This window comes from Haematobia irritans, chromosome 2 (genome assembly GCF_050003625.1).
Source record: "Haematobia irritans isolate KBUSLIRL chromosome 2, ASM5000362v1, whole genome shotgun sequence".
In the NCBI taxonomy this organism is placed as follows: domain Eukaryota; kingdom Metazoa; phylum Arthropoda; class Insecta; order Diptera; family Muscidae; genus Haematobia; species Haematobia irritans.
In genome coordinates, this window is record NC_134398.1 from 223,390,823 (window position 1) to 223,404,661 (window position 13,839).

The 13,839-nt window shown below is 36.6% G+C and overlaps 1 protein-coding gene across 1 annotated transcript in view; it reads left to right on the forward strand.

Annotated features, from left to right (window-relative positions):
* The window catches only part of GABA-B-R3 (gamma-aminobutyric acid type B receptor subunit 3), a 109,408-nt gene that overhangs the window by 26,201 nt on the left and 69,368 nt on the right, over positions 1-13,839 (forward strand). Inside the window, exon 4 of the mRNA XM_075295077.1 lies at positions 9,447-10,145. Within this exon, the coding sequence (XP_075151192.1) occupies positions 9,447-10,145 (699 nt within the window). The remainder of the gene's footprint in view (positions 1-9,446; positions 10,146-13,839) is intronic.

Here is a 13,839-nt window from a genome sequence, read left to right on the forward strand (position 1 = left end):
CTCAGATTTGGCTTGTGGAGCCTCTAACAGAAGCATATTTCATCCGATCCGGCTGAAATTTGGCATATGGTGTTGGTATATGGTCTCTAACAACCATGCAAAAATTTGTCCACATCGGTCCATAATTATATATAGCCCCCATATAAACCGATCTCCAGATTTGGCTTGCGGAGCCTAAAATAGAAGCAAATTTCATCCGATCTGGCTGAAATTTGGTACATGATGTTGGTATATGGTCTCTAACAACCATGCAAAAATTGGTCCATATCGGTCCTTAATTATATATAGCCCCCATATAAACCGATCCCCAAATTTGGCTTGTGGAGCCTCTAAGAGAAGCATATTTCATCCGATTCGACTGAAATTTGGTACATGGTGTTGGTATATGGTCTCTAACAATCATGCAAAAATTGGTCCACATCGGTCCATAATTATATATAGCCCCCATATAAACCGATCCCCAGATTTGGCTTGCGGAGCCTCAAAGAGAAGCAAATTTCATCCGATCCGGCTGAAATTTGGTACATGGTGTGGGTAAATGGTCTCTAACAACCATGCAAAAATTGGTCCATATCGGTCCATAATTATATATAGACCGCATATAAACCGATCTTCAGATTTGGCTTGCGAAGCCTCAAAGAGGGGCAAATTGCATCCGATCCGGCTGAAATTTGGTACATGGTATTGGTATATGGTCTCTAACAACCGTGCAAAAATTGGTCTACATCGGTCCTTAATTATATATGGCGTCCATATAAACCGATCCCCAGATTTAGGTTGCGGAGCCTCAAATAGAAGCAAATTTCATCCGATCCGCCTGAACTTTGGTACATGATATTGGTATGTGGTTTCTAACAACCATGCAAAAATTGGTCCACATCGGTTTATAATTATATATAGCCCCCATATAAACCGATCCCCTGATTTGGCTTGCGAAGTCTCCAAGAGAAGCAAATTTCATCCAATCCGGTTGTAATTTGGAACACGGTGTTAGTATATGATCTTTAACAACCGTGCCAGAATTGGTCCATATCGGTCCCTAATTATGTATAGCCCCCATATAAAATATTCTCCAGATTTGACCTCCGGAGCTTCTTGGAGGAGCACAATTCATCCAATCCGGTTCAAATTAGGCACGTGGTGTTAGTATATGGTCGCTAACAACCATACCAAAATTGGTCCAATCACACAAAAATCATTTCTATAGAAAATTTTGTTAAAATTTTATTTCTATAGAAAATTTTGTCAAAATTTTACGTCTACTTTGTCAAACTGAATTATATACGTATTGGATCGATCTTTTTTGATTTAATATATACCACGTATGGACTTACATACAATTTAGAAGAGGAGGTTTTAAGATACCTTGCCATCGGCAAGCGTTACCGCAACTTAAGTAATTCGATTGTGGATGGCAGTGTTTATATGAAGTTTCTAGGCAATCCATGATGGAGGGTACATAAGCTTCGGCCTGGCCGAACTTACGGCCGTATATACTTGTTTTATGTATTTTGATCTGCTGAATTCAAAGAAAAAGAAGTGAGTAAAGTAGAAAGTCGGGCGGGGCCGACTATATCATACCCTAAACCACCCCTACTGAATTAGTAAACATAATCATTTGTGGGGTAACATTGATATTGGTTTGGGAGACAAACCGCAGTTCCATATTTATAAAAATTTAAGGGGTATATGTTTATGGGTGCTTTGTCTCAATCTGAACGGAAGTGTTTCATATTAGGAGCTATAGTCAGTGGTGCCATTGAAAATTTTCGGACAAAAAAAGTCCGCTGCTTTCCCCTGCATTTCCAAAAAATGTTCCCTACAATATTTTTCGTTAAATTTAAACAAAATTTACAAAACAAAAATGGTTCTATGTGCTTTATTATCTTAAAACACATGAAAAACGGTTGCCACAGTTGGTAGAATTCTACCAAAAATAATACATTTTTTTCTGTTTGGTAGATTAGTAGAATTCGTGATGTTTTGGTAGATTAAATCTCTATAGAAATAAAAAGGCAAAAGTTTATATAAAAATAAAATTTTGCAAAAATTTCTATTGAACATTTTTTTGAGAAAGTTTTCTATAGAAATAAAAAGGCAAAAGTTTATATAAAAATAAAATTTTGAAAAAATTTCTATTGAACATTTTTTTGAGAAAGTTTTCTATAGAAATAAAATTCTGAGAAAAAAAATCCATATAAATAAAATTTTGGGACAATTTTCTATAAAAATAATATTTTGAAAAAATGTTTTAGAGAAATACAATTTTGAAAAAAATTTCTATAGAAATATTTGTTTGGTAGATTTGTGGTAAGATTTGCTTCAAATATTTGATTCTAATTTCCTCCTCTGGAGTAATCAAAATGCAAAAATTATTAAAAATTGTGTTGAGTGAAAAAGTCCCTACATTGTGCCCCATACGTCCCGACAGGATGCGAAATATTAGAAAACGAGTCGGGCGGGGCCGACTATATTATACCCTGCACCACTTTATAGATCTAAATTTTCGATACCATATCACATCTGTCAAATGTGTTGGGTGCTATATATAAAGGTTTGTCTCAAATACATACATTTAAATATCACTCGATTTGGACAGAATTTGATAGACTTTTACAAAATCTATAGACTCAAAATTTAAGTTGGCTAATGCACTAGGGTGGAACACAATTTTAGTAAACAAATATGGGAAAATTTAAATCTGAAGCAATTTTAAGGAAACTTCGCAAAGGTTTATTTATGATTTATCGCTCGATATATATGTATTAGAAGTTTAGGAAAATTAGAGTCATTTTTACAACTTTACGACTAAGCAGTGCCGATTTTACAAGGAAAATGTTGGTATTTTGACCATTTTTGTCGAAACCAGAAAAACATATATATGGGAGCTATATCTAAATCTGAACCGATTTCAACCAAATTTGGTACGCATAGCTACAATGCTAATTATACTCCCTGTGCAAAATGTCAACTAAATCGGAGCAAAAAATTGGCCTCTGTGGTCATATGAGTGTAAATCGGGCGAAAGCTATATATGGGAGCTATATCTAAATCTGAACCGATTTCAACCAAATTTTACACGCATAGCTACAATGCTATTTCTACTCCCTGTGCAAAATTTCAACTAAATCGGAGTAAAAAATTGGTCTCTGTGGTCATATGAGTGTAAATCGGGCGAAAGCTATATATGGGAGCTATATCTAAATCTGAACCGATTTCAACCAAATTTGGCATGCATAGCTACAATGCTAATTCTACTCCCTGTGCAAAATTTCAACCAAATTGGGGTAAAACTCTGGCTTCTGGGACCGTATTAGTCCATATCGGGCGAAAGATATATATGGGAGCTATATCTAAATCTGAACCGATTTCAATAAAATTTGGCACCCTTGACTACAGTACTAATTTTTCTTCTTGTGCAAAATTTTAAGCAAATTAGGGTAAAACTCTGGCTTCTGGGACCGTATTAGTCCATATCGGGCGAAATATATATATGGGAGCTATATCTAAATCTGAACCGATTTGGATGATATTTTGCAAGTTTTTCGAGACTCCTAAAATATTGGGATGTACGGAATTTGAGGAAGATCGATTGATATACACGCCAATTTTGACCAGATCGGTGAAAAATATATATGGCAGCTATATCTAAATCTGAACAGATCGTCTTTGAGCCGAAACAGGACCCCATACCAAATTTTAGGATAATCGGACTAAAACTGCGAGCTGTACTTTGCACACAAAAATACATCAATAGACAGACAGACATACAAACGGACATCGCAGAATTTAATTCTAAGACGATCGGTATACTAAACGATGAGTCTCAGACTTTTCCTTCTTCGCGTTACATACAAATGCACAAACTTATTATACCCTGTACCACAGTAGTGGTGAAGGGTATAAAAAAAATCGACATGTAGGGAATTTCCCCTACTTCTGGCAACACGGGCAATAGATGATTTTGCACCTACAGAGTTAGTATGCCACTAATATTGAGGTCAATATTAAAAAAGAGGAAATCCCTCAATTAGCGTGGGTAATAAATACAAATTTGTAAAAATCGAGCAATATTCTTATGTAAGAGCTACAAGTACGTTTAAATACGATCGACAAGTACATCAAAATTTGAAATTTGAGTAACATGGTTAATAAATAAGAGTATTATGACCAAATTTGGGAAAATCGAGCGATGCATATATATGGAAGCTATATGTAAATCTGAACCAATTTGCATAATATTTTGAGGTTTTGATTAATACCACAAAAGGTTACCTTGTGCAAAACTTGAGTATGATCATTTAAGAAATGAGGCCTCTATGGTCAAACATAACGTTATTAGGGACAAATTTTTCAAAATCGGGCGATACATATAAGGGAGCTATTAGAGGTGTGCACGTGACACGAAATTGTCGTGACTCACGAAAATGTTCGTGACTCACGCGTGATTCGTGAGTCACGCTGACGGCTACGGCGTGAGTGTGCGTGAGCGTGATTAACCAATCAAATGTCGTGCGTGAGCGTGAGTCACGAAAATAATATCGTCGTGAGTGTGCGTGAGTAACGAATTTCGGAAAAACACGCTCACGAAAATAATCCCGCTTACGAGTTGAATACATTTATACATTTATAATCGATTTTAATCATACTCATGTTTTTAGTCAGGTTCTATAGGTAAATTACTCATAAAATTATTCGTGAGTCACGAGGTTTTTCGTGAGTCACGACATTTTTCGTGAGTCACGACATTTAAAAGATTTTCGTGCGTGAGTGTGCGTGAGTATAAATTTTCTTTTCGTGAACGTGCGTGAGCGTGAGTCCTACCAAAAAATATCGTGCGTGAGTGTGCGTGAATAAGATTTCTCCGTCGTGAGTGTGCGTGAGCGTGAACAAAATATTACTCACGTGCACACCTCTAGGAGCTATATCTACATCTGAACTGATTTCGGTGAAATTTTGCACATACCGTTAGTACTATAGAGAACTGGCTCTAGCCAACTTTGAGTAAGATCTGATAACAAAATAAGGGTTTTAAAACCAAATTTTGAATAATCGGGCGAAACATATATATGGGAGCTATAGCTAAATCTGAACCGATCTCGATGTTTTTTCTCATATAACATAGTTAGTGCTATAGAAGATTACATGTAGCCAACTTTGAGTAAGATCGGTTGATAAATAAGGGTTTTATGACCTAATTTGACAAAATCGGGCGAAACATATTTATATATGGGAGGTATATCTAAATCTGAAATGATTTCGATGAAATTTTACAGACTTAAAGGGTGATGCAGACGATTAACAGGTTGGCTGATAAGTCCCCGGTCTAACAAAGAAAAACGCATTTTTTTTTTGTCAAAATTCATTTTTATTATTCAACATAGTTCCCTTCAAGAGCGATACAACTATTATAACGACTCCAATTTCCAATTTTTTGATACCATTTTGGTAGTACTGCCTAGGTTTTGTGATAAATTAAGTGGTTCAAAAAAATATCGATGCGAAAAAACCAAATTTTCAAAAAAAATCTTAACCATTGAAAAAACGTCCGGTTTTGCCTCAAAATAGGCCTCAGTTTCGGCGATCGCCTCTTCATTGCAGCCAATTTTTTTTTTCCTGCGAGCATCCTTTTGAGGTTTGAGAACAAGAAACAGTCGCTGGGGGCCAGATCTGGAGAATACGGTGCGTGGAGAAGCAATTCGAAGCCCAATTCATGAATTTTTGCCATCGTTCTCAATGACTTGTGGCACGGCGCGTTGCCTTGGTGGAACAACACTTTTTTCTTCTTCATATGGGACCGTTTTGCCGCGATTTCGACCTTCAAAGGCTCCAATAACGCCATATAATAGTCACTGTTGATGATTTTTTCTTCTTAAGATAATCGATAAAAATTATTCCATGCACATCCCAAAAAACAGAGGCCATTACTTTGCCAGCAGACTTTTGAGTCTTTCGACGCTTCGGAGACGGTTCACCGGTCGCTGTCCACTCAGCCGACTGTCGATTGGACTCAGGAGTGAAATGATGGAGCCATGTTTCATCCATTGTCACATATCGATGGAAAAACTCGGGTGTATTACGAGTTAACAGCTGCAAACACCGCTCAGAATCATCAACACGTTGTTGTTTTTGGTAAAATGTGAGCTCGCGCGGCACCCATTTTGCACAGAGCTTACGCATATCCAAATATTGATGAGTAATATGACCACCACGTTCCTTTGATATCTTTAAGGCCTCTGCTATCTCGATCAACTTCATTTTACGGTCATTCAAAATCATTTTGTGGATTTTTTTTGATGTTTTCGTCGGTAACCACCTCTTTCGGGCGTGCACTGCTTTCACCGCCCTCCGTGCTCATTTCACCACGCTTGAATTTTTCATACCAATCAATTATTGTTGATTTCCCTAGGGCAGAGTCCAGAAACTCATTATCAAGCCAAGTTTTTGCTTCCACCGTATTTTTTCCCTTCAGAAAACAGTTCCTTTTTTTCCATTTTTTCACAATAACAAAAGTTGCTTCACGTAAGACGCTCTATCTCACAAACTAATTGACTTACAGACGTCAAACTTTGACACGAATCATTTGAAGATTGGTACTATATAAAAATAATATGCATTTAATACTAGCGACGCCATCTATGTGTCAGACCGGGGACTTAGCATCCAACCTGTTATTTTAAAGACATGAAATCTTTGACCTCACGGCAATATTTTTTTTCAGTGTGCCCACAGCAGGTCAAAGTTTCACTCTGAAAATTTGAATTTTTCACAGAGAGTACAATTGACGTTTTAGGAATATGTCCCAAATGTGCTTAAAATCGGGTCGGATTTAGACAAAATTTAATTTTAAAATACCCATATTTTCCATGTAAAAATCGAGCAAAACTTAACAAGTATAAACGGCTGTAAGTTCGGCCAGGCCGAATCTTATGTACCCTCCACCATGGATTGCATTGAAACTTGTACTAAAGACTGCCATCCACAATCGAATTACTTGGGTTGCGGTAACACTTGCCGCTGGCATGGCGTCTTCTCAATTGTAAGTTACTCCATACGGAGTATAGATAAACAAAAAAAGGTCGATTAAATGCTATTTAATTCAGAAATAAAATTTTGACAAAATTTTCTATAGAAATAAAATTTTTACATAATTTTCTATAGAAATAAAATTTTGACAAAAATTCCTATAGTAATAAAATTTTGACAAAATTTTCTATAGAAATAAAATTTTATCGACCAATTTTGGCATGGTTGTTAGCGGCCATATACTGCACAATGTACAAAATTTCACCACGTACCAAATCTTAACCGGATCCGATGAATTTTGGTCCTCTAAGAGCGGCATGGACCAATTTTTGCATGGTTGTTAGAGACCATATACTAACATCACGTACCAAATTTCAACCGGATTGGGTGAATTTTGCTCTTCCAAGGGGCTCCGGAGGTCAAATCTGGGTATCGGTTTATATGGGGGCTATATATAATAATGGACTGATATGAACCAATTCATGCATGGTTGTTGGATTCCATATACTAACATCACGTACCAAATTTAAACCGAATCCGATGAATTTTGTCTTCCAAGGGGCTCCAGAGGTCAAATCTGGGGATCATTTTATATGGGGGCTATATATAATTGGACCGATGTCAGTCGGATCATGTGAAATTTTCTTCTCTTAGAGGCTCCGCAAGCCAAATCTGGGGATCGGTTTATATGGGGTCTATATATAATTATGGACCGATATAGACCAATTTTTGCACGGTTGTTGGAGACCATATACTAACACCATGTACCAAATTTCAGCCGGATCGGATGAAATTTGCTTCTCTTAGAGGCCTCGCAATCCAAATCTGGGGATCGGTTTATATGGGGGCTATATATAATTATTTACCGATATGGACCAATTTTTGCATGGTTGTTGGAGACCATATACTAACACCATGTACCATATTTCAGCCGGATCGGATGAAATTTGCTTCTTTTAGAGGCCTCGCAAGCCAAATCGGGGGATCGGTTTATATGGGGGCTATATATAATTATGGACCGATGTGGACGAATTTTTGTATGGTTGTTAGAGACCATATACTAACACCATGTACCAAATTTCAGCCGGATCGGATGGAATTCGCTTCTCTTAGAGGCCTCGCAAGCCAAATCGGGGGATCGGTTTATATGGGGGCTATATATAATTATGAACCGATGTGGACCGATTTTTGCGTGGTTATTAAAGACCATATACTAACACCCTGTACCAAATTTCAGCCGGATCGGATGAAATTTGCTTCTCTTAGAGCAATCGCAAGCCAAATTTGGGGGTCCGTTTATATGGGGGCTATACGTAAAAGTGAACCGATATGGCCCATTTGCCATACCATCCGACCTACATCAATAGCAACTACTTGTACCAAGTTTCAAGTCGATAGCTTGTTTCGTTCGGAAGTTAGCGTGATTTCAACAGACGGACGGAAGGACGGACATGCTCAGATCGACTCAGAATTTCACCACGACCCAGAATATATATACTTTATGGGGTCTTAGAGCAATATTTCGATGTGTTACAAACGGAATGACAAAGTTAATATACCCCCCATCCTATGGTGGAGGGTATAAAAAAATTATATTTTGGATGTTTTTATTACATTTATTACATTATTTTATTTATTACAGACCTGGTGCTCGTTTTTATCAACAATTATTATGCTTATTAAAAAAATTAAAACAGATAGACGGACAGACGGACATGGCTAGATCGACTCAGGGGCCGGCCCTGAGCAATATTGCCAAAGACACTATGTGTCTATCTCATCTCCTCCTGGGTGTGCCACAGTGTGGCGCAGGGTACAAAGAGTCTTGGGAGATGTTTTTTCTTTTTGAAAATTCTTAAAAGTAAGGACACCCACTTTAAAGTCGAATCACCTACGTCTAAGAATAAACAGACTTCAATAAAATAAAACATTTTAACATGTCCCTTTTGCATTGAGCAAACTATGGAGTTGCACTGCTCTCAGTGATAACGAAGAAGTTCACCGCTGTGGTATGGACTGAATAGTCTAAGTGAGCCTGAAATAATGGCCTACTACTATACTTATCCTAACATTTGTAACAGAGAAATCGTCTTCTATATAGCCGAGTCTGAAAGGCATTTCAAGATAAACCTTTTGGTGTTAGTTCGAAATTAACACCATGTTCAACATTGTACCATAGGATGGTGATCATCATCTGCTATATTTGCCCAGTCAAACATTCGCCAGAATATTTGAGATTCTTTGAGTGAATTTAAATATTTATAACATCATACCATAAAACCACAATCATCATTTCTGGTTATTTGCAATTCATCATACCAAACATTTTGTGGTCATTATCCTCTTTGTGTTCACCGTTTTTTTTTTTTTTTGGGTTTTTGTACCACACCTTTTTCAATCTTTACAAATTTCTATTACAGAATAACGATATGTTTTACATGCAATTACGGCAGCAATCGGAAAAATTCCAGGATATTTTCAAAAGTGTCCCCGGTGCAAAAAAACAACAACGAAAACAAAAAAGGCATGTTGCATCTGCTATGAACAATATTGCTGCCGGTAATGCTACTGGTGGTGGTATTAGTCGATATGGCACTGGCACTCATCCCAACACAAACAAAGCAACCACAAAAAGTCTCTCAAAGCCAACAAGAACTGGCAACACTGACAACAACGACGACAATGACATCGCTACCATCACCGACAATAGCAATAATCATAGTCATGGTCATGATGGTGGTCATGCTAATGCAGACGCTAGTGACCATCTGACAGCAACAGCAGCGCCAGCATCAGCAGCAGCAGCAGAAAGAACCGCAACAATGGCAAGTGTTACAAAGGATTTAAAATCATCGACAACAACATCATCACCACCATCCGGCCCATTGTCCTGGTCAAGCAGCAAAATAACGGAAGCTAGGACAACAATCGTTTCACGTTATGCTCCACAGACGTACGATGCCGTTTGGGCCATTGCATTGTCATTGCGTGGTGCTGAAGAGCATTGGCGCAAGGATGCTGTGCAACAATCAAAACTGGATCGTTTCGATTACACTCGAAGCGACATGGCCACCGAATTTTTACAGCAAATGGGAAAATTGGATTTTCTTGGCGTTTCGGTAAGTGGTACGAAAAGTCATCAGTGAATTTTCGAAATTTTCTAATTAACAAATCAAATATGGCAAAGGAATTGCAATATGGACATTTTGGACAAATGAAATGCTCAAAAATTACTTTTTAAGTTGGTGGTGGTAAAAGTTGGGTTAGAGCAGCGAAAATTTCATGCGTTCACAAAATAAATTAGGGGATGGGTCGAAATTTAAATTCGAAGTGAAATTCTGAGTCGATATAGTGATGTCCATCCGTCCGTCCGTCTAATGAAATCAGTCTAATTTCCGAAAGAAACCAGCTATCGACGTGAAACTTTGTACATATAGTTTTTGTGAATATGGGTCAAATGGTTTGCAGATGGACTATATCGAACCACTTTTAGGAATATCCGCCATATCAACCGAACCCCAGATTTGTCTTGGGGAGCCTCTTGAACGAGCAAATTTCATCCGCTCCGGTTGAAATATTGACGTCGGTGTATGCACTCCAACAATCGTGCAAAAATTAATTTATATTGGTGCATAATTATAAATAGTCGCATTCTAAACCAATTTCCATATCCGATTTAAGACAATCTCCTTAGTGGTTTCAGTACCATTTGTGCAATTTGCAGTGTGCAAAATACCTATATTACACAGGAAGCTGAACGTTAAGCTTAATATTGAAAAAAGGGGAGAGGAAAGGCGCGTAGATTTCCACTCGATCAAAAAGGCAATAGGAACAAGTATATACGGCCGTAAATTCGGCCAGGCCGAAGCTTATGCGTATAAGCTTCTAAACACTGCCATCCACAATCGAATTACTTGAGTTGCGGTAACGCTTGCCGATGGCAAGGTATCTTAAAACCTTCTAACACCGTCTTCTAAATTGTAACTAAGTCCATACGTGGTATATATTAGATCAAAAAATACCGATTACATACGTATATAATTTAGTTTGACAAAGTTTTCTATTGAAATAAAATTTTGACAAAATTTTCTATAGAAATAAAATTTTAACAAAGTTTTCTATAGAAATAAAATTTTGACAAAATTTTCTATAGAACTAAAGTTTTGAAAAAAATTTTCTATAGGTATAAAATTCGGATCGGATGAATTTTGCTCCTCCAAGAGGCTCGGAGGCAGCGTTGCCAATTTAGCTTTTTTCCCGCTAGATTTGGCTTTTTTTGAAGACATTTAGCGGGAAAAAAATGCATTTAGCTTTTAGCTTTTTTTCTGGCTTTTTTTCATGCCCTTTTAGCTATTTTTGGCTTTTTTTATTTTCGACGTGTTCCTATTGAAATATGGATAAAACTTCGTTTTTATCTAAGCCTTGCTGTCAGAATAAGGTTTTCCACATATTTCAATTCCTTATATAAACTGTCAGTAAATTATTAGGAATATTAGCATTTGACTCGTTTATTATGATATAACTAAATTAAAATAGTAGATGTGAATTGCTTTGTACATTGAAAAAATATTGTTGTGAGGCCAAAGATTTCATTTCCTTAAAATACGAACGCAAATTTTGGTTATAATAGCATTTGTGAATTTCTCTTATATAAACTGTTTTCCTTGTCCAATAGCCGATAAATTCTTTTTGTCCTTATAGTTAAGTGATTCAACTTAAAAATGGGTATCTTTTCATGAAAGAAGGCTAGGGTCAATTCTAAAAAATTCTTAAAATGAATGAAATAGTCTTTAAATTTGTGGAGTTTTTGTATCTTGACCACAAACCAAAATAGCGTTCAGAAATAGAAGAGGTTTTTCAACATTTTATTTTAAAAACGTATACATAGAATAATTTCTACTTAAAGTCGAGTCTGAATTTGGAAATTTAAGTTGTCGTTAGCACGTTTTTAAAGCACTGTGATAGCTCATGAAGAAAAAGCTGAAAAATACGAATATTTAAATTCAAATTTGACTCGGAATCAATACCAAAATCATTAGTGTACAAAATCTTTGGAACCGAATATAGAAATAATTAAGGAAATAAAGTTTTGAATGTGGTATTATTTTTTTAACATCAAAAAATGCAATGAAAAAATTCGTAGTGATAGGATCAAAACAAATCTGCTATATATTAATGGAATGGATTTACATTTACGAAAATTGGACAACAATAGGTTTGTATGGGAAATTTTCGAATAAAAGTTATTCAATATAAACTTGCAAGACAGTTAGAATGGGTTTTATTCTCTTGGGTAAAATTAGGAGAAGTGTTCTTGTTCACGAATTTATCATTAATTCAGTTAAAACGAAATATATTGATATTTTCTAATGCAGTTCTATGTGACATTATGCAATATATCGCACATTGGACTTGTTGATGATTAACCAACTGGCAATTGCAAGTTTACTGGGAAAAATGTTTTTACTAGGAAATATAAACGAAGGATTTCCAGTAAAAATTTGTGATAGTAATCAAAATGTATCGGGTACGCAAACAGAGCTAATATGACTTAAATTTTCTTACAGTCTCACAGAAATTGAATTAAAATGAATACAATTAAAATAATGTGCATTTTAAGTGAAATAAAGCCTTTAAGTTTGTTAAATTTCAATCAAAAATGTGACTTTTGATACAAAAAATTTTAGCTTTTTTTCTAGCTATTTTTTTAAATTTTTTAGCTTTTTTTGACTAGTTTTTTGGACAAATCTAGCGGTTTTTTGTGAAACAATTCTGGCAACGCTGCTCGGAGGTCAAATCTGGGGATCGGTTTATATGGGAGGCTATATATAATTATGAACCGATATGGACCAATTTTTGTATGGTTGTCAGAGACCATATACCAACATCATGCACCAAATTTCAGCCGGATCGGATGAAATTTGTTTCCCTTTGAGGCTCGGCAAGCCAAATCTGGAAAGCTGTTTATATGGGGGCTATATGTATATAATTATGGACCGATATGGACCAATTTTTTGTTAGAGACGATATACTAACACCACGTACCAAATTTCAGCCAGAGCGTATTAAATTTTCCTCTCTTTGAGGCTCCGCAAGCCAAATCTGGGTATCGGTTTATATGGGTGCTATATAATTATGGACCGATATGGACCAATTTTTGCGTGGTTGTTAGAGACCATACGAAAGCCATGTACCAAAATTCAGACGGATTGGGTGAAATTTGCTTCTCTTTGAGGCTCCGCAAGCCAAATCTGGGGATTGGTTTATATGGGGGCTATATATAATTATGGACCGATGTGGACCAATTTTTGCATGATTGTTAGAGACCATATACCAAATTTCAGCAAGATCGGATGAAATTTGCTTTTCTTAGAGGCTCAGCAAGCCAAATCTGAGGGTCCGTTTATATGGGGCTATACGTGAAAGTGGACCGATATGACCCATTTGCAATACCATCCGACCTACATCAATAACAACTAATTGTGCCACTTTCAAGTCGATAGCTTGTTTCGTTCTGAAGTTAGCGTGATTTCAACAGACGGATGGACGGACATGCTTAGATCGACTCAGAATTTCACCACGACCCAGAATATATATACTTTATGGGGTCTTAGAGCAATATTTCGATGTGTTACAAACGGAATGACAAAGTTAATATACCGCCCATCCTATGGTGGAGGGTATAAAAATGTATGGATTAAAACCGAAAAATGTGCATTGGCTGTATACGACAGTGGTTAGACCTATGTTGCTATATGGTGTTGTGGTCTGGTGGCCGGCCCTTCAAGTTTAGATAAAGTTCAGCGAATGTCG